Source organism: Lasiosphaeria miniovina (assembly GCF_030549165.1).
Source record: "Lasiosphaeria miniovina strain SMH2392-1A chromosome Unknown B0T26scaffold_3, whole genome shotgun sequence".
NCBI lineage: Eukaryota > Fungi > Ascomycota > Sordariomycetes > Sordariales > Lasiosphaeriaceae > Lasiosphaeria > Lasiosphaeria miniovina.
Genome location: NW_026848222.1, coordinates 1,625,208 through 1,643,452, shown reverse-complemented (window position 1 = coordinate 1,643,452; position 18,245 = coordinate 1,625,208). Strand labels below are relative to the sequence as shown.

Here is an 18,245-nt window from a genome sequence, read left to right as displayed (position 1 = left end):
TGCACCAGGCAAAGTAATCATGATTCAGGCAATGTACTCAAACATATCATTCAGAGTGCCCGGGTACATCAGAAATGCCATTAGCTCGCCAAACACATCCCAAAAAGTGATGAAGTCATGAGGGGTGATAATGGGGGTCGGAGAGGGAGGCCATCCCAAGCTACCTAGGTATTCCCCCCTCACCATTCCCATTCTGCGTAAAGGACTTCCCCGCTCTGGGCATGGGAATCAAAGAAACAATTGCCGGACTGGAATGCAAGGAAGCTAATGGGAACAAGTAGATATGTGATGCTTAACCCCTATCTCCACGGCTCGTGCATAAACGGGTCAGCCACATGGTTGCGTTACCCGGGCCGGGTCTGGGTCTGAGAAAGCTGTCGAGACATGGTCTAGCGCAGCAATAGTGGTGCCACTGCCAGTCCGTTCTTCGTTGAAAGCAAGCGGTGGATGAGGATTAGAAATACATACACACACACACACACGTGTGGCCATTTATCCTAATCGGTTGTGGTATATAAGGCGACTACTCGGCTTGGAAACGTCTTTCCATCCCCCAATCTTGCGCAAAGAACTTGGCCCCCCTCACGAGAGTATATATATGTCTTGTCTCTGAGATTCTACTTCCCGCACCCGCCCTCGCTATATCTACCCAGCCCCGCTCCAGCCAGATACCTACCTACCACTAAACAAACCACTGTCTCCTCCCGTCCTTCGCCATGTCCGTTCTGCCCATGGCCCCGCCCCCAAAGGGCCCCTTGAACCGCTATCGGCTTCTGTCGCCAACAGCTTCGGTTCGTGTGAGCCCGCTGTGCCTCGGTGCCATGAATTTTGGCAATGCCTGGTGAGTATCTCAGCCCCGTGTCTCGTGGGCTTCCAGATCCAAGCGCTCGAGATGCTTACTGTCTCGCAGGAAAGGCTACATGGGAGAGTGCGACCAAAAGACGACGGAAGAAATCCTGGATTTCTTTTACGAAAGCGGAGGTATGGCAACTCGAAATCCAATACCCTGTTCAAGCCCACTGTCATGTCTCTGCTGGGATTGGGGAGGGAACCTGACAAGTGCCTGTTTCTACTACTTAGGAAACTTCATTGATACCGCCAACAACTACCAGAGCGGGGAATCAGAGACCTGGATCGGAGAATGGATGAAGAAGCGCGGCAACCGTGACCAGATGGGTGAGTTGAAAAGGAGAGCGGCATGCCATTGAAAGTACCCTACTAATCACACAGCACCCAGTCATCGCAACAAAGTTCACCACAGAATTCAAGAGCGCCCACGCAGGCAAGGAGATTATAGTCAACTTTGCCGGAAACAGCACAAAGAGTCTTCGCGTCTCTGTAGAGTCCAGTCTGAAAAGGCTGCAGACCAGCTACATCGACCTCTTATACGTCCACTGGTGGGACTTTTCAACCACTATCCCCGAGCTGATGCAGTCGTTGAACGGCCTTGTCACCAGCGGCAAGGTGCTCTACCTAGGCATCAGCGACACGCCGGCCTGGGTCGTGAGCAAGGCCAACCAGTACGCGCGCGACCACAACATGAGGCAATTCTCCGTCTACCAGGGCCGCTGGTCGGCCGCGAACCGGGATTTCGAGCGCGACATCATCCCCATGTCTCGCGACGAGGGCATGGCTCTCGCGCCGTGGGGCGCGCTGGGCGGCGGCGCTTTCAAGACGGAGGAGCAGCGGCAGCAGGCGCGCGAGGGCCGCAACATCGAGCATAGCGAGCGCGAGATCAGCGTTAGCAAGGCGCTCGAGGCCGTGGCCAAGCGCAAGCAGACCATCATCACCAGCGTCGCGCTGGCCTACGTCATGCACAAGACCCCCTACGTGTTCCCCATCGTCGGCGGCCGCAACACGCGCCACCTCAAGGGCAACATCGAGGCCCTGACGCTGCGCCTGACCGCCGACGACATCGCCGAGATCGACGCCGCCGCGCCCTTCGACATCGGCTTCCCCAACACCTTCCTCTACGGCGAGGCCATGACGGGACACCCCAACGAGATGTGGCTGGCTGGCATGGCCGGCACCCAAGACTTCGTCCCCCTCCCCAAGCCCATAACTCCGGCTGAGTAGATAGCATGAGCAAAAGGGGTTTATTTAGGGACGAACGAAAACACTATTTTAGTGCTAGAATTGTGCAGGACACGTATTACCGAGAATTATTAAACAAGATACTAGTGGTTCGTTTTTATTTCCTTATACACACTTCATGGACGTGGTAGAACACTGCGAAGTTTCGGTACGGCTCTTGGCAAAAAGTCGAAAAGGGGGGATTCTCAAACTCGAGACAATCGGAAAACTGGGAACGTTCTTTTGAGCCTTTATCCTCCCAGGTGTGAGGAATTGCGGCAAACAATTCTGATCACTAAGATATCATCAATACGGAATATTAAGTAGTTAAAATGCCGACATATTCCAAACATGGGTCGTCCCTTCCACACTTGCCATCTTGGTTCCCTGCTTCAAGTTGCAACTGGCTGCCATCGCACCTTCCTCCCGCAAGCAGGCAGCCATTGGACTGAGTAATAAGGAAATTGCGACAGCCCACAAAGAATCATGAGCGGGTTTTGGATTTCCTCGTTCACTCTTTTCGAGTTTTCGAGATACTCCAACTCTCGAGCCTGTCCCCTAGGGCCTAGCTGCTGGTCTTTACTTACGGGGTTGAAAACGCAGTCCGAGCCGGATCACTCGTTTAACGGCAGGAAGTACCTGCATGTTCAAGTAATGTCTCCCCAAGATCAAGTCTCTGCCAGCAGCTCCCACGTCTTGTTTGGGGCTGCCCCTAGAAACAGTGCCATCCGGACATACTCGCGCAAGGGGAAAAGCCGAGGGGCAAGCACCCTGCCAGATCTGAGAGCAAGACCACAACAATCCGACGCTCCAAGACGGCACACGCTCCACCCAGCCGTCCAGAACGATAATGGCGGTCTCGGGGAGAGCCGGTCGCGAGAGCGGCGGAAGACACATGCGCAGGGGCCTCAAGAGTCATCTGCTGTGAGCCGTGTTCAGGCGTGCAAAGACCACAAAACTGAGGCTCAGCCAGACATACATGATACATTCCGCGACGACGACAAGGAAGAGGAAAGGAGGAGCGCCTCAAGCCGCTCAGAATTCTCAGAGATAGAATGTGTGTAGAGGTCCTACATCCAAGTTCTCTCTGTTCAATAGATACTTGTGTCACATGGCTGACTTTGTCTTGTGCTGATACTTTCAGCCACTCAGCATAGCTCTCAAGCCGCTGTCGAGTTTGAAGAATACGAGGAGTCTAACTGTGAGGGCGAGAACGAGAGCGAAGGCGAAGAGTCGCGTTCTATAGCGGATTCTTCCCTAGACAACGAGCAAATGGTGTCATCGAGACTCAGATTTACACAAGCGAGAAGGGGGCCGCGACGCCGCCCATGCTTAATATTCGACAAGATCCCACCAATAGGCTTCAAGAAACTACAGCGTAATACGAGTACCGGGGACAAACCACCAGAATCATTGCAATACCGGCTGGGCGATGGCTTCTCTGCCGATGAGGCCAAACCAAGCGGCCTGATCCAACTAATGAGAAAGAGGAAACAGCCATTCACAATTCCTGCGAGCGTGGGAGTCTTGGATTTGACGCAATCAACGCCTCCGCCGCCCAAAAAGAGGAAGAAATCGAGCAGGGAGGACATGAACAAGGACAACTCCTTTTTACCCACACCGAACCTGAAGAAACCTGCTCGGAAGACGGTTGGAAAACTTCCAAAGCCAGACTGCCGAGACCGAACGACTGAAGCACCACCGGCCTCGAACACCGCAGAGCAAAGGGCCAAAACACAAGAAGAGATCACCGTCAACCACGACAATGAGCAGTCACCCAAGGAAGGTGAAGCTTCAACTAGCTTGGCATCCCTCTCAGTAGACGTGAGCATTGAGTCAGTATGGGGGAAACAACCCACGCAGCCGACAAAAACCACAAATGCTGCGAGCTTGAAGATATCCCAAACTACGACCGTCCCCGTCGAATCCCTTGGTGTTGGCCAAGAACAGGGGGCCGAAGCCGCGCCAGGGCCAGGACTCTCCAAGCAGCCGACAAGCACTACAGATGCCGTGAACTTCAAAACAACGCAAATTACAGACGCCCCAGTCAAGTCCCCTGATGTCGAGCGCGGAAAGAAGGTCGAAGTGCGCCAAGAAGATGTTGTAGAGGTGGAAGTCAGCTGTCCGGTACCCCCGCCACAATGCCAGAAAGTGATAGATCCGGGCAGCGATTGGGAGACATTTATCTCGGAAACACCGCCCTACGGACAGAGAGGCCGATCGCAACCCCCATGGCCAGCCTCAAGGCGCAGTGCTCCTGGAGCGGCAGTCCCGAGAGAGCAACGCACGCTCCGCCGAGCCAACACACATTGAAGCGCGTGCTTTGGTCCCACTTCTGATGGGCTTCTGTATCAATCGTGCAAAGACGGATGGAATCATGTGATAAACGCACTGCTTTGGGAAGAAGACGTTGAAGGATTTGATGTAGAGAACTTGAACCTAGCCATGCTGTGATGGGGAGGTTCAGTGACCCAGAAATCAGTCATTGCATTGTAAACGTACATGTAGCCCCGAGATTCGTTTGCCAACAAACGTGCCCCCCTTCGCCAGAGTATCTGTAGCTCTGAATATCAGTCGCATGACACGAAAACAGAAAGATTGTTTTGTTTTTTGCCACACACCAAATCCCAAGGGAATCTCCCATATATCCAACCACAGTGCTGTTTCCGTCAAGCCATATTTGCGTATCCCGCCATGTCCCTTTCTCCAGAACGCCAGTCAAAGGTTCAAAGGTATACAGACACAAGAAGATAGATGCAGCCGCAACACCCCAAATCATACACAACCATCTCACTTCGATCCCTTGCCCTTGGCCTCTGTCTCGCTGAGCTCGCGGATGAAGACGTGCGTGCGGCCCACTCCGCTATAATCCTCCATTCCATGCTCAAAGTTGGGGCACGTGCCGATGGCCAGGTATTTCCCGTCACCAGAGAAGCCCAGCGAATGAACACCCTCGGGCAGACCCTGGTACTGGCGCATGCGGCGCTTGGCCTCGGCGTCCCAGAGTGCCACGGTACCGTCGCCGCCACCCGACGCGAACGTGCCGTAGACTGGGTGGAAGGCGAGCGCGTGGACGGGGTAGACAATGTCGCCGCCGCCCTCCTCCTCGGGAGCCACCTGGCGATGGCACTTGAAGGCGTACTTGCGCGCCTGCGACTCGGGCGTGTCCTCGAACCACTCAACGGCCACGCGGCCCTCAATGCTCGACGTGGCGTAGCCGGCGTCGTTGGGCATGCAAGAAACGGCGCGCGTCAGGAACTTGAGCGGCGATTCGCGCTGCTGCCAGGGCTGTATGTCTGAGACCACTGGGGTCGGGATTCCGCTGTTGTCGGCCTTGGCATCGGTGTCGCTGTGGCCGTTGCTAGTAGCCGACAGGGCGAGCACAGATGCGATCGTCGGCAGGTCGTAGATGTGAACAAGTCGCGCCGTCATGGCCACCACTACCTTCGAAGGGCTGGCAGCGAGCGAGTACGCCTTTCCGGGAAGTTGGATCTTGAGAGGCGTTGACGGTTTGGAGTCGTCGGAAATGTGGTGAATATGAAGGGAACAGTCCCACGAGGCAGAGATGAGAATGGCTAGTTTTTGAGGGGCACGAAGTAGAAGTCAGCACATTGCCCATTTCACTTATTTCTCACCACAAATTTCGGGGGTGGACAGCAACTTACAGTGATCTGGGCTGTAGACGACGCAGCGGACAGGCGCCGTGTGCTCGCTCAAGACCGTCTGCTCGCCGGTCGCAAGGTTGATTCTAAAACAGAGGTTAGCAACAAGAGGACCTGTCAATTGTGTTTCAAGGGGAGGATAGAACGTACTTCTTGACCCAGCGGTCAACTCCGCCCGTGAAGGCAACATCTTTGTTGGCGCCGAAGCAGACTGCCAGCACGGGCGCACGGTGGTCGAACGTCTTGACCAGAGTCGCTTCCTCCTTTCCCTGGGCGACATCGTACATGTAGAGCTTTCTGTCCCATGATGAGACGAGAAGGCGGCTCGGATCATCGGGCGCAAAGACAACTGCCGTGAGCGCGTCGCCCGGGGATTGGGCGATCTCAAACTGGGTGGCTATAAATCGGGGGCCTTATTGTTAATAAGGGGAGAGTTGGGAGAGTGGAATGGGTAGTTCTTACCAGGCGCCATTTTCTTAGTTTCTGATCGCGCGAATTGAGAGATGTCTCGTCTAAGTAGAGTATGCTATGTATCAGCAGTGAGGGAAGGTGAAAGCTGGGCTGGGAGGTGAGGAAGGTTCGCAGGGTAGTAGGAAAAGTCTCGAGCTTTGGCAGCTTGAGGACGGAGCTTTGCGACAGGTGCAGAGAGGTAAACAAGGGTAAATAAGGTTTCTGCCGAGCCTCACCGCTAAATTTTCCGCTGCTGCAGGTGGGGGAGGGGTGCGGGCGGCATGTCATTGCCCATTCTTTAGTGGGGTACTTTCTACCTTCCCGCGAAAGCATCAAATGCTCTCTCCGCCACAACGCTCGCCTGTTTCTTCTGCACGCGCCTGCGGAAATCCATAATCCATAATTTCTCGCTGAGACAGATACAGCCGTTCATAACTCGATTCAGAACTTGTAGATACAAACATAGCGCTCCAGAAAATGCCTTTCGGGCAGCTTATCCTCGGGAGTCCCGGATCGGGCAAAAGCACCTATTGTGATGGCAGTACGTTGCGCCTGTCGCATCCTTTCTTTTGTTCTAAGCTCGCAAGTACGCTGTGACTGCTGACGGGCTACACTCTAGTGCACCAGTTCATGGGCGCCATCGGCCGGCAATGTTCCGTTATCAACTTGGACCCTGCTAATGATCAGACAAACTATCCCTGCGCGCTCGACATTCGAAGCCTAGTAACGCTGGAGGAGATCATGTTAGACGACCACCTGGGGCCTAACGGAGGTGTCCTGTATGCGCTCGAGGAGCTGGAGAACAACATGGAATGGCTCGAAGAAGGACTGAAAGAGCTGGGCGACGACTATGTCCTCTTTGACTGCCCCGGCCAGGTCGAGCTATACACGCACCACAACTCGTTGCGCAACATCTTTAACCGTCTGCAAAAGCTAGGATACAGGGTTGGTTTGGTGCTGCGCAATGTCCTACATCCGTTCTCTGGAATCTGACAGACTCGCAGCTAGTAGTAGTCCATCTGTCCGACTGCTTCTGCCTCACGCAACCGTCGCTCTACCTCTCCAACATCCTCCTCTGCCTGCGCGCCATGCTGCAGATGGACCTCCCCCACATCAACGTCTTGACAAAAATAGACAGGGCGGCTAACTACGACCCGCTACCCTTCAACCTCAACTACTACACAGAAGTGCAGGACCTTTCGTATATCATACCGGCACTCGAATCCGAGTCGCCAGCCCTGCGGAGCGGGAAGTTCAGTCGGCTAAACCAAGCAGTTGCGAATCTGGTCGAACAGTTCGGGCTCGTCAGTTTCCAGGTGTTGGCTGTCGAAAACAAGAAGAGCATGATGCATCTCCTGCATGTGATAGACCGGGCAAACGGGTACGTTTTTGGGGCAGCCGAAGGAACTAACGACACCATCTGGCAGGTGGCAATGCGGAACGAGTCGTCCTTGATGGATAACCAGGATCTCCAAGAACGGTGGATCGAGAATAAGGAGGCATTTGATGAGATCGAAAGGGAGGAGGAGGAGGAACAGCAGAAACTGCGCGAGGATCAAGCCGAAGCTGCTGTCGAGGCTGCCCAGGGTGCCGATCTTCTGTCCTCACTGCCGGTCTCTAATTCGGGTATACGGGTAGTACGTAAGAAGAAGTGATGAAAACGGGGTTCAGCCACCATCCATGGCCGAGCCGTTCTCGGGTTCGGAATCATCATCATCTGGGTCCACCACCATTGTGAGGTTGCGTGCATCGTCTTTGCCGCGCAAGAGAGCATCCAGGGCGCCGGAGCTCTTGCCGGCCATTTCGCGCTTGGCCGCGAGGATCAGAAGCTTGGCGCGTCGCACAGCTTCCTCTTCAACCTTGCGGATGGTGCCACTGACGCGCACCACGCGAAAAATGCACGGCCTCCCGTTTCTTACCGGGACATGGTGCATGAATGAGAGAGCAGCCCAGACCAGCCGGTAGTGAGACCGTGAGATTCTCAAGATGAATGTCGACGTTGCTGTAGAAAGATACTTCACTGTAAGGGGCCATTGTTATTAGCACCATAATACGAATAACGAATTGCGCCCCAGACTGTTTCTTACCCTGAAGGCTGCGGTCAATGGCGCCAGCTCCGCAGTCGCCGAAGAGCGCGGCCACCTCGGCTCGGATGCTTTTGAGCAGCAGCTGCGGTCTGAGCTCTCCGGTGGTGGGCTGGTTGTAGACGAGCAGGTCGGGCACGGCGCCTGCACCTTTTGATTGCTGCCCCGCTGGCACATCAGAGTAGATGATGTTGACCAGCAGGTAGCGATCTTTGAGACGCACCATGATGGCGTGATGATAGGAGCATGGGGCGTCTGTTTGGTTCTCTCATGTCCATGTCATGGGAAACATGGAACCATGGATGAGAAACCGATGTACGTTGTAGGGTTCCTGAGCAGAGCATAGAAAGGGCGGTGATGCTTGGCAGAATCTGAGTGACCTATCCGTGCCTCAGCTTAGAGCCAAAGACCCTCCTAACTCCTTGGTAATGTAAGTTCTGGGCCGACCCTAACCCTCGCTTTGGGCTGATCTCAGTCCATCTATCCGTCCATCCATCCACACATTTACATGAGCAATTACTAAGTAAAAAGTTGAAGTCCCAGAGCCTCTTGCATATCGTGCCCGAGTGTTTTATTTGGGTACCTGCTTGGACATACTGTACATAGCATCAAATACCCCCTTTTTTATGCCATGTCGTCGTCTAGGCCTAGCCCCGTGTTGAGGGCGGCGATCCTTATCGTGTCGACAACAGCTGCCCAGGACCCCTCAACTGACTCGGCCGATGCTGCCATCAGGGATGTCTTTGAGACGGACGGCGGCAGCCAGTGGACAGTCACGGACTCGGCCATCGTCGGTGATATCGTCGCCCATATCCAACGGCAGATCATGCTGTGGACTGACAACAGAAGAGAAGGAGAAGGAGACGCCGTCAACCTGATCGTCACCACCGGCGGCACTGGCTTCGCCGTCGCCGACGACACTCCTGAGGCAGTCTCGCCTCTTCTCCACAAGGACGCCCCCGGTCTGGTCCACGGCATGCTCGCTGCTTCCCTGGCCGTCACGCCCTTTGCAATGATGTCGCGGCCCGTCGCCGGCATCCGGAACCAGACCGTCATTATTACGCTCCCCGGGTCGCCCAAGGGCGCCAGAGAGAATCTCAGGGCCGTGCTCAGGATGCTGCCCCATGCCTGCCTGCAAGCTGCGGGAGCCAACTCTAGAGCCCTCCACTCAGGCGGCGTGAGAAGGCTGGAACAGGAGGCCCGAGTCGGGTCTGGTGCTGCCGACGGGCATTCCCATGCCCATCACCACGGACACGATCATGCACACAGCCACGGCCACGGACATGGCCACGGCCACGGTGGTCTTGTGCGGCACACCAAACCCAGCGAGAACCCCAAGTCGAACGACCCGAGTCTTGGACCGAGCCGTCGGCACAGAGAGTCTCCCTATCCCATGCTCTCGGTAGAAAAGGCCCTCGAGCTGATCAAGGAGCACACCCTAGCCCCTGAAATTGTCGCGGAAAAGGTGGGCAGCGCGCTGGTCGGCGCGGTACTCGCTCAGGATGTGAAAGCCAGGGAGAATGTGCCGGCGTTTAGGGCGAGCATCGTGGACGGCTATGCCGTCGTAGTTCCCCGCGACGGCGACATGAAAGGCGTGTTCCCTGTCACCTCCGTGTCGCATGCCGCCCCCGGAGAGGCTGCCGCTTTGAAGGAGGGCGAGATTGCGAGGATCACGACCGGCGCACCGCTGCCCCCTGGCGCCACTTCCGTCATCATGGTCGAAGACACGGTGCTGGTGTCGATGACTGACGACGAGAAGGAGGAGAAGGAGATTGAGATCCTGGCAGACAATGTCAAGGAGGGCGAGAACATCAGGGAAGTTGGCAGCGACATAAAACAAGGCGACCTCATCCTCGGCAAGGGGGAGCAGGTGTCGACCTCCGGAGGCGAGATCGGCCTTCTGGCCGCCACGGGCGTGGCCGAGGTGCAGGTCTACCGCCGGCCGACTATTGGAGTCTTGTCGACCGGCGACGAGCTTGTCGAATCCAGCCGCCCGGGCGACCTGCGGCTCGGGGAGGTCCGGGACACCAACCGCCCGACGCTGATTTCGGCGGCCGAGGAGCAGGGCTACGAGGCCATCGACTTTGGCATCGCAAGCGACAAGTCGGGATCGCTGGAGGAGCGCCTGAGGCAGGCGCTGCGCCAAACGGATCTCGTCATCACCACAGGCGGGGTATCGATGGGCGAGCTCGACCTGCTGAAGCCCACGATAGAGCGCTCCCTCGGCGGAACCATCCACTTTGGCCGCGTGGCCATGAAGCCCGGCAAGCCGACGACGTTTGCGACAGTGCCCGTCAAGGACAACACCGGCGAGAGGGTTTCCAAGGTCATCTTCTCTCTGCCAGGGAACCCGGCCTCGGCGCTGGTCTCGTTCCACCTCTTTGTGCTCCCGTCTCTGCACCAAATGTCCGGCATCTCTCCCCTGGGTCTCACACGAGTGCTTGTGACGTTGTCCCACGACTTCTCCCTAGACAAGGCTCGGCCCGAATACCAGCGAGCTATCGTTTCCATTACCAAGGACGGAACACTTTCTGCGACTAGCACAGGAGGCCAAAGGAGCTCCAAGGTTGGCAGTATGAAGGGCGCCAATGCTCTCCTTTGCCTGCCGAGCGGCCTAGAGCCGCTACAAAAGGGAACCAAGGTCGAGGCACTGTTGATGGGTGACATACGAAGTAGTTTATAACCAAGCTCTAGACAGCAAAGGTTGCTGCAGCGGAACTAACCATGTAATAACCTTGACGAGCTTTTGTACAGTTGAAACTTCTAACAAGCCGTGAGATATGCTGACCGCCCCAATTGACCATTCCTAGCCTTCTTCCAAAACGCCAATGATAATGAAGCTACAGAGACACGCTTATAAGAAGCAGTCCAAATACAGGTCGCAGGGTACAGATGCGGGGCCAAGGCCTTAGGCGGTGCCAAACTCCTTGGCTTTGCCGGATACAAGAAGACCAATAATGAGACCAAACAGGCCCAGCACGGAGCTGAAGATCTCAATGACCAGGATCTTGACGAAGCTGTTGGGGGTTAGGTCAGCAATCTCGTCAGAGCAGGTAGGTGTCGCCATGAAACATACAGTGTAGGGTCGGCAGCGTCTGCAAGCGCAGCTCCACTACCGTTGATACCGACAGCAATACCGCAGATCATGTTGCACATGCCGACCGTGATGCCGGCCCAGAAGAGCGCAAAGCCCGTGTAGTATGCGTCGCCCGAGAAGGACTTCTCCCCCTGGGAAGGATTAAGCAGCGAAGAGAACACAATGGCCATAATGACGCCGTAGATGGCGACGACCTCACAGAAGATGATGGAAATCAGGTTCTTGGTTCGGATGCGGGGTGCCTTGACGCCTCCGCCGAGAATTGAGGATCCGGTGATAAAGATGCCCCTACAGATCGCGACCCACGAGATTAGAGAGGTGAACAGACAGGTTCGCTGGCGTATGTAGAGAGAAGATAGGATGGAGTGTCGTACCATGCCGCGCCCACAACCGATAGGCCTATACAGAGGGCGATGCCCAGGTCTGCCCACGCGTACGGCGAGACTGATTCGAGAAAGGCTCCGACCTAGAATACCGGGAAGCTGTGAGAAACAAGAACGGAAATGTGCGCAAGGCTCGATCGAGTAGTTTGGCGTACATTGAAAGCCTCTCCGCTGCCCGTGAATAGCATATCTGCGCGCGGTTGTACGTCAGTAGTGCATCCCCAACGCTGAGCTTCATTTGGCTCGACTTGAGTTCGGTAGGCGGCCGGAAATAGACTCACAAGCCCCCACCACGGCCAAACTCGCCCCTGCCCCGCCGAGTCCGTAGGTCAAGCTCATCGTGAAAGGTGTCCGTCGTTCAATAGGGTTCTAGCTGGAGCTGGTTGTCGTATTGAGGCTGTCTCGAAGCCGGCGATCCCTTTCCCAAAGCTTCGGGGGGTCATCAAAAGAGGCTCGTCCAAACAGGTGCGTGCGTGCCCCATCCGCAATTCATCAAACAACCAACTCACTAAGGCTGCAGCTCAAGCTTAGGCTGTACACGTGACCGGTCCGCCCCCCCACTCCTTCCTGGAAATCTACGCTACATGATTCGCCTGATGACTCATCCTTTGTTCCAACTGCCTCTTTCCCCAATGTATTTAAGCGACCTCTCTCCTACAACCTTCCACCTTACATCACGCATGTCAGAGGTGTCGCACATCGCAACCCTCTCTCGCATCCAACAAGCACTTAAGTGTAAGAGTAGGTCGGATAATACTATGGCGACCAACTCGACGAACTTTTATGATCTATATCGTCATGGAAGGTACATCAATTAGGCCCCCGCGTCGCGACAGATCTGTTGGATTTGAGCGAGTTGGTCGCTGACACTTTGTGGCAGCCTGGGAACGACTCTGACCGATGCGCTCGATGACCTTATTGGGGCCGAGCGCATCGATCCTCAGTTGGCGATGAAGGTCCTGACCCAGTTCGACCGCATTGTTGCCGAGTCCCTGTCGGAAAAGGTCAAGGCTCGATTGACTTTCAAGGTGAATGACAACTCTCGTTGGAATGCCGTCCTTGGCGTCCTCCTGTCCTTTGACTTTTCTTGGAGTCAAGACTCCTGGTCTCGGGTTACTTGTCGTTCTCTGCAGTAGGACATTATATGCATAGCATATTCTGCGCACATTCCCAGCATCTGTCGTTTACCCCTTTGCCATTCCCTTGTCACTTCATGACGGCATATCACACACTCATTGCACACAAGCCGGAACAGCCCATTTCTGATGCGTGTAACGTGGGCATGAGTTGACCACCATAAAACAGGGCTCGCTCGATACCTACCGCTTTTGCGACGAAGTCTGGACCTTCTTGATCAAGAACGTAACGTTTAAGATGGATAACGGCAGCCACTCCGTTGTGGCCGACAAAGTCAAGATTGTCAGCTGCAGCGCGAAACGCACCGATGAGAAGTAGGACATCTACCATTGACTACATGTGACGTTTCGGCTAGTTTAGGAGATCTCTTGAAAAGGATTATACCCAGACAGTTCGGCATGCCAATAGGAAAGATAGATCAATGACTCCCGAATCGTCACGTAAATACGCGTGTATTATTGTAATCTGTACCTTCCCCACACCGCACTAACTCAGGTCCTGTATACTCCAATCCCTGGATGTTTGTTAGTGGGGAACTCTCCAAGATTTGAAAGGCGTTAACAACTTAAAGCTCGCTCTAAAGGTTTTTCGCCGAGGTAAAAGCTATTGGAATCCCTATTTTATAATCTCGGAGGCATTTCCCTATCCTAGAAATACCTATTAAAGGCTTTTCCTAGCCGGTATATTTATTGTGATCTTTCCTATTTGTTAGTATCTACCAAAGTACCACGCCAACAAACAGGGATTGGAGTGTAAGCTGCCTTTCCAAGACCTGTGGCAATTCTCAAACACGGTAGCAAAAGACCAGGCTGCATGACTCAACTCAATTGGAGCTCAGAGACAAAGCCAACCCGCACAAACAAGCTCCTCAACAATCCTATCAACTGACTGCCGGACTTTACCGGACTTTCCGGACTCGAGCGCGTGCGCGGAAAACCTGGTCATTGGAGATTCCATTCATTCATTACCTTTTCCATTGAATCTCAGCCTCGTAGCCTACTCCATAACAACAATGCCCGTCAGCAAGGCAGCAGGGAAAGCTCACTCTCCTGAGCTTCCGTCTTCATCAGTCGGCTCCTCTTCTTCCGCAAGGACCAGCCTCTCCCCCCCGCAGCAGCCGTCCCACATTAAGAAGCGGCGGCTGCCCCGGCCTGCGGCTCAAATGGATGCACAGCAACAAGACGACGCCGAGCGTCGGACCTTGATAGTTGACGGCAGTGACACGACGGCACCGCCTAATAACAACAATGACTCCATGGCTCCCACGACGTTCTCTGGTCGGAACCAGTGGATCCTGTTTGCCCTAGCCAGCGGAGCCTGTGCTGCCTTTAACGGCGTCTTTGCTAAACTGTACGTTTTGAGAGAGAGACCGTGGCTGTTTTTATGTCTTGAGAAATTTTATGTACCCCCGTCACATCGTGTTACCATGTGCCGAGTGCAACGTTGCTAACAAAACCATCCGCATGTTTTAGAACAACCACCGAGCTGACGTCGAGCTTGTCCGAGGCTCTTGCGCGCTTGTTCGGCCTCTCTACATACGAAGGCGTTGTTGAAGCCGTCACCCGAGCTGTGGGTCGCTCTCCTTCTCTGAGCGTGTCTTTTGGGCGCGCCGCAAACGTCTGGATGAGCAATTGCGGAGTGTCGCTTCTTGTGTCGACTCACAGAGGAGTGGTTCCCTGACTAATATCGCACGTGCTTGTTTAGATCTTCTTTGGGCTTAATCTCGTGTTCAATGGCGTGGTATGTCTCTTGTGTCAACTGCCCATGGTTGTGGTATTGCCTCTATTTGAACAGACCTGGCTGATGCTCTCCAGATGTGGACCTTGTTCACCACCGCCCTCGCGCGGGGAAACTCAACAACGCAGGTGTCAATCATGAACACGTCTGCCAACTTCGTCATCACCGCCATCCTGGGGTTTGCTATCTTCTCAGAGTCGCTCCCGCCGCTGTGGTGGCTCGGCGCGGCTATGCTTGTTGCCGGGAACGTCATCATCGGGCGCAAAGACGAAGGCAGCGAACAAGCTCCTGAGGGCGAAGGCGCCTCCTCGGCGGCGTCCCTTGCCGAGCATGGGGCGAGCGCTTATGAGTCGAGCACTCGGTTAGATGAGCTCCGGCCAGAGGATAAGAGAATCGAGCATGGTGATATTTTGGACCTCAACTTTGAGGAGACAGACGAGCTGGTTCCCCCTGCCCAGCGTCGATGAGTTGGGTTTTATAACGCTTCAAAACTGTTCAAATAGATCTTTTCTTTTTTCGCATATACTTCATGATACCCCCAGAAAAGTTCAGCCGCGGTTTAACGCTTCCATTGTGAGTTTGACGTGGTCGAGGCTCGGTATTGCCACCACATCGAAACATGGAGGTGTCCTCAAGACGCAACATATTATCTTCATTCCGGACAGAGTTAACTTCAAGAGGCACTTTTGGAAGTTCCAACGGAATGGTACTCGAGTTTTAAATTTGTAGGTTGTTGTTAGTTAATTCTGGCTGTCTTGGCACAGATCCACACGTCCCCGGCAGAATGGAAGAAGTGTGCCATACTTGAACGTTTCAGGGATTTAACGCTGCGGCGGCTCACTAACGTTTAGTGCGGGGCACCAGCTTTGGAGGGGTCGGAAAACTCGAGGTCTCTCCGATGATCAGTACACAACACGCACAAAAGAATCGGCGTCAGGTGTTGTCGCTCCCTATCTCGGGAAAAGGAAAGCCGTCCACCATGCCGTACGAGTCTTGGGAGTCGAGCCCGTCCGCACTCTCGGGCCTTGCTCAGTGTAGGTGCCATGATCCTCAATGCGCTTTACAATCACCACGGTATCGGTATCCGTACATACATGCGTTTTCCAAAACTGACTAAACTTTGTGGACGCAGATGCCGTCGAGTTATGGCACGAGCACCGGATCCCCATCATCCTCACGGCGTTTTTCTCCCTTGTCTTGCTAAGAGTATATCTCCATTGGACGGAGCAGAAGCAGGAGCTGCTCGTGTTCCCCAAAATCTACAGCGAGCCGGCTCCGCAGCGCCAGGCGGCGGCCAAGGTTGAACCCACAAGCGAAAATGCCGCCGTCAAAGTAGAGAAGGGCGGCGGTACACAGTCGGAGAAGACGTCCAGGAAGCTAGCTACAAACGGGCCGCGCCGGATCAAGGGCGAGCTCACCAAGAAGACTCGCGCTGCTGGCGCGAACGAGGCGCGCAAGATACAGGTTCTCGTCTTTTACTCGTCGATAACTGCCAACACTGAACGGATCGCGCGCGAGTTCGCACGGGCATTGGAAGTTGCTCTGGGGTGCGCCGGCTCCGAGCAGAAGTCGGATTCCTCGTTTCTGGCCCCCCGAGTCCTAGATCTCTCGGAAGCCGACTATGACGAGTACTTGATTACGCCCCCAAAGATGGAGAGCGACGGGGCACCGGTCGACCTGTTTTATCTCTTTCTGCTGCCGAGCTACAACATCGACACAATCAACGACAACCTCTTGGAGCATATGAAGGAGACGCACCACGACTTCCGGATCGATACCTCGCCTCTCTCGTCAATCATTGGCTATTCCGTGTTTGGGTTCGGCGACAGAGAGGGGTGGCCGACCGAGGATGAAGGATTCTGTTTCCAGGCCAAAGAGGTTGACAGATGGATGGCCAAGTTGACTGGGCGGAAGCGCGCCTACCCGCTTGGCATGGGCGACTGGAAGAGAGATGGCTCTGCGCGTCTCTCAGAATGGCAAGTTGGACTAACCGAAGTGCTGAAGCTGGTAGAGAGCACGGGGAGCCTAGGGGAGGGCGTGGAGGGCTCGGGAGACCCGATAGAAAGCGACGACGAAGGTGACGCGTATGACGACGGCGAAGTGGTGTTCGACGATAATGCGCCAGAGGCGAAAACAAAGAGTTCAGGCAGCATTGAGGACGTTGAAGACATGGGGCGGATAATGGAGATGTCGCAGGCCGACGGCTCCGTAGAACAGACAAAAGCCCCAATCGCCATCGACTTCACGACACAGGGAAAGACGAAGCCGAGGAAGACGGCCATTATCACCGTGAAGGAAATGGTGCCCCAGAGCTCGCCCACGTATGCATCCCTGACCAAGCAAGGCTACTCTATCGTCGGATCCCATTCAGGTGTCAAGATATGCCGGTGGACTAAGTCGGCCCTGCGCGGTCGAGGGTCGTGCTACAAGTACTCGTTTTACGGCATCAACTCGCATCAATGCATGGAGACGACGCCGTCTCTCTCGTGCTCCAACAAATGCGTCTTTTGCTGGCGCCACGGGACCAACCCCGTCGGTACGACCTGGCGCTGGGTCGTGGACCCCCCTCAGCTCATCTTTGATGGCGTCAAGGAAAACCACTACAAGAAGATCAAGATGATGCGCGGCGTGCCTGGCGTGCGCGCCGAGCGCTTCGCCGAGGCCATGCGCATCCGCCACTGCGCGCTTTCGCTGGTCGGCGAGCCCATCTTCTACCCGCACATCAACGAGTTCCTGGGCATGTTGCATGCGGAGCGCATCTCGTCCTTCCTGGTGTGCAATGCGCAGCACCCCGACGAGCTCGCGGCACTCAAGCATGTCACGCAGCTGTACGTCAGCATCGACGCGTCGAACCGCGAGTCGCTGCGCCGCATCGACCGGCCGCTGCACCGCGACTTCTGGGAGCGCTTCCAGCGCTGCCTCGAGATCCTGCGCGAGCGCCGCTTCCGCCAGCGCACCGTATTCCGCCTGACCCTCGTCAAGGGCTTCAATGTCGAGGACGAGGCCGAGGGCTACGCGGACCTGGTCGAGAAGGGCCTGCCGTGCTTCGTCGAGGTGAAAGGCGTCACCTACTGCGGCACGTCGACGTCGAGCAACGCCGGCCTGACCATGGCCAACGTGCCCTTCTACCAGGAGGTCTGCGACTTCGTCGTCGCGCTCAACGCGAGCCTCGAGAGGCGCGGGCTCAAGTACGGCATCGCCGCCGAGCATGCCCACAGCTGCTGCATCCTCATCGCCAGCGAGCGCTTCAACGTCGACGGCAAGTGGCACACGCTGATCGACTACGAAAAGTTCTTCCAGCTGCTCGAGTCCAAGGGGCCCGACGGCGACTTTTCGCCAGAGGACTACATGGGTGCCGCGACCCCTGAGTGGGCCACGTGGGGCCAGGGCGGGTTCGACCCGCGAGACCAGAGAGTAGATAGGAAGGGAAGGCCGATTGAGACCAATTAAAGATACTCGGAAGGACAAAAGAATGGTTGGTATAGACTTTTTTTTTTGCAACTGCTCAGAAATGGAAAGAAGACAAACCAAAGAGATTTTGCTCAATGCCATACCCGTCGTGTTCCAGACTAGCGGTTCTTTGACCTGATGGTGACTTTGGGTTGTTGTTGGGGCCGCTGGT

At 55.3% G+C, this 18,245-nt stretch overlaps 10 protein-coding genes across 10 annotated transcripts; 6 read left to right on the top strand and 4 right to left on the bottom strand.

Moving 5' to 3' along the window:
- The first annotated feature begins 425 nt into the window (after positions 1-425).
- B0T26DRAFT_202069 (norsolorinic acid reductase) lies at positions 426-2,271 on the top strand. The gene is made up of 3 exons (XM_060433747.1): positions 426-841; positions 911-1,176; positions 1,238-2,271. Exons 1-3 carry the CDS (start codon positions 717-719, stop codon positions 2,074-2,076), a joined length of 1,230 nt encoding a protein of 409 aa, XP_060298014.1. The 5' UTR covers positions 426-716; the 3' UTR covers positions 2,077-2,271.
- A 738-nt stretch (positions 2,272-3,009) lies between these two features.
- On the bottom strand, positions 3,010-3,980 carry B0T26DRAFT_701279 (uncharacterized protein). The gene has a single exon (XM_060441590.1). The coding sequence runs from the start codon at positions 3,903-3,905 to the stop codon at positions 3,234-3,236; it is 672 nt and encodes a 223-aa protein (XP_060298013.1). The 5' UTR covers positions 3,906-3,980; the 3' UTR covers positions 3,010-3,233.
- Positions 3,981-4,467: 487 nt separating this feature from the next.
- Positions 4,468-6,368, bottom strand: B0T26DRAFT_201705 (WD40-repeat-containing domain protein). The gene is made up of 4 exons (XM_060433745.1): positions 6,198-6,368; positions 5,886-6,132; positions 5,739-5,821; positions 4,468-5,648 (listed from the first exon to the last, which is right to left on the bottom strand). Exons 1-4 carry the CDS (start codon positions 6,205-6,207, stop codon positions 4,864-4,866), a joined length of 1,125 nt encoding a protein of 374 aa, XP_060298012.1. The 5' UTR covers positions 6,208-6,368; the 3' UTR covers positions 4,468-4,863.
- Positions 6,369-6,662: 294 nt separating this feature from the next.
- Positions 6,663-7,840, top strand: B0T26DRAFT_641894 (putative GTP binding protein; the record flags this gene model as incomplete). The annotated part of the gene is made up of 3 exons (XM_060437385.1): positions 6,663-6,726; positions 6,805-7,130; positions 7,190-7,840. 3 exons carry the CDS (start codon positions 6,663-6,665, stop codon positions 7,838-7,840), a joined length of 1,041 nt encoding a protein of 346 aa, XP_060298011.1.
- A 12-nt stretch (positions 7,841-7,852) lies between these two features.
- B0T26DRAFT_642914 (Rpp14/Pop5 family-domain-containing protein) lies at positions 7,853-8,495 on the bottom strand (the record flags this gene model as incomplete). The annotated part of the gene is made up of 2 exons (XM_060437488.1): positions 7,853-8,205; positions 8,273-8,495. 2 exons carry the CDS (start codon positions 8,493-8,495, stop codon positions 7,853-7,855), a joined length of 576 nt encoding a protein of 191 aa, XP_060298010.1.
- Positions 8,496-8,567: 72 nt separating this feature from the next.
- B0T26DRAFT_749540 (gephyrin) lies at positions 8,568-10,952 on the top strand (the record flags this gene model as incomplete). Its single annotated transcript, XM_060445118.1, has 2 exons — positions 8,568-8,584; positions 8,915-10,952. 2 exons carry the CDS (start codon positions 8,568-8,570, stop codon positions 10,950-10,952), a joined length of 2,055 nt encoding a protein of 684 aa, XP_060298009.1.
- Positions 10,953-11,177: 225 nt separating this feature from the next.
- Positions 11,178-12,088, bottom strand: B0T26DRAFT_642528 (proteolipid subunit-like protein; the record flags this gene model as incomplete). Its single annotated transcript, XM_060437451.1, has 5 exons — positions 11,178-11,286; positions 11,346-11,654; positions 11,741-11,832; positions 11,905-11,939; positions 12,031-12,088. The coding sequence occupies 5 exons, from the start codon at positions 12,086-12,088 to the stop codon at positions 11,178-11,180; spliced, it is 603 nt and encodes a 200-aa protein (XP_060298008.1).
- Positions 12,089-12,403: 315 nt separating this feature from the next.
- B0T26DRAFT_701263 (transcription initiation factor IIA, gamma subunit-domain-containing protein) lies at positions 12,404-13,617 on the top strand. The gene is made up of 3 exons (XM_060441589.1): positions 12,404-12,554; positions 12,630-12,777; positions 13,055-13,617. Exons 1-3 carry the CDS (start codon positions 12,430-12,432, stop codon positions 13,202-13,204), a joined length of 423 nt encoding a protein of 140 aa, XP_060298007.1. The 5' UTR covers positions 12,404-12,429; the 3' UTR covers positions 13,205-13,617.
- On the top strand, positions 13,470-15,306 carry B0T26DRAFT_201571 (uncharacterized protein). Its single transcript, XM_060433744.1, has 4 exons — positions 13,470-14,236; positions 14,359-14,455; positions 14,591-14,626; positions 14,701-15,306. The coding sequence occupies exons 1-4, from the start codon at positions 13,899-13,901 to the stop codon at positions 15,088-15,090; spliced, it is 861 nt and encodes a 286-aa protein (XP_060298006.1). The 5' UTR covers positions 13,470-13,898; the 3' UTR covers positions 15,091-15,306.
- A 296-nt stretch (positions 15,307-15,602) lies between these two features.
- Positions 15,603-18,073, top strand: B0T26DRAFT_673833 (uncharacterized protein; the record flags this gene model as incomplete). Its single annotated transcript, XM_060439644.1, has 2 exons — positions 15,603-15,657; positions 15,756-18,073. 2 exons carry the CDS (start codon positions 15,603-15,605, stop codon positions 18,071-18,073), a joined length of 2,373 nt encoding a protein of 790 aa, XP_060298005.1.
- Between the last annotated feature and the right edge of the window lie 172 nt (positions 18,074-18,245).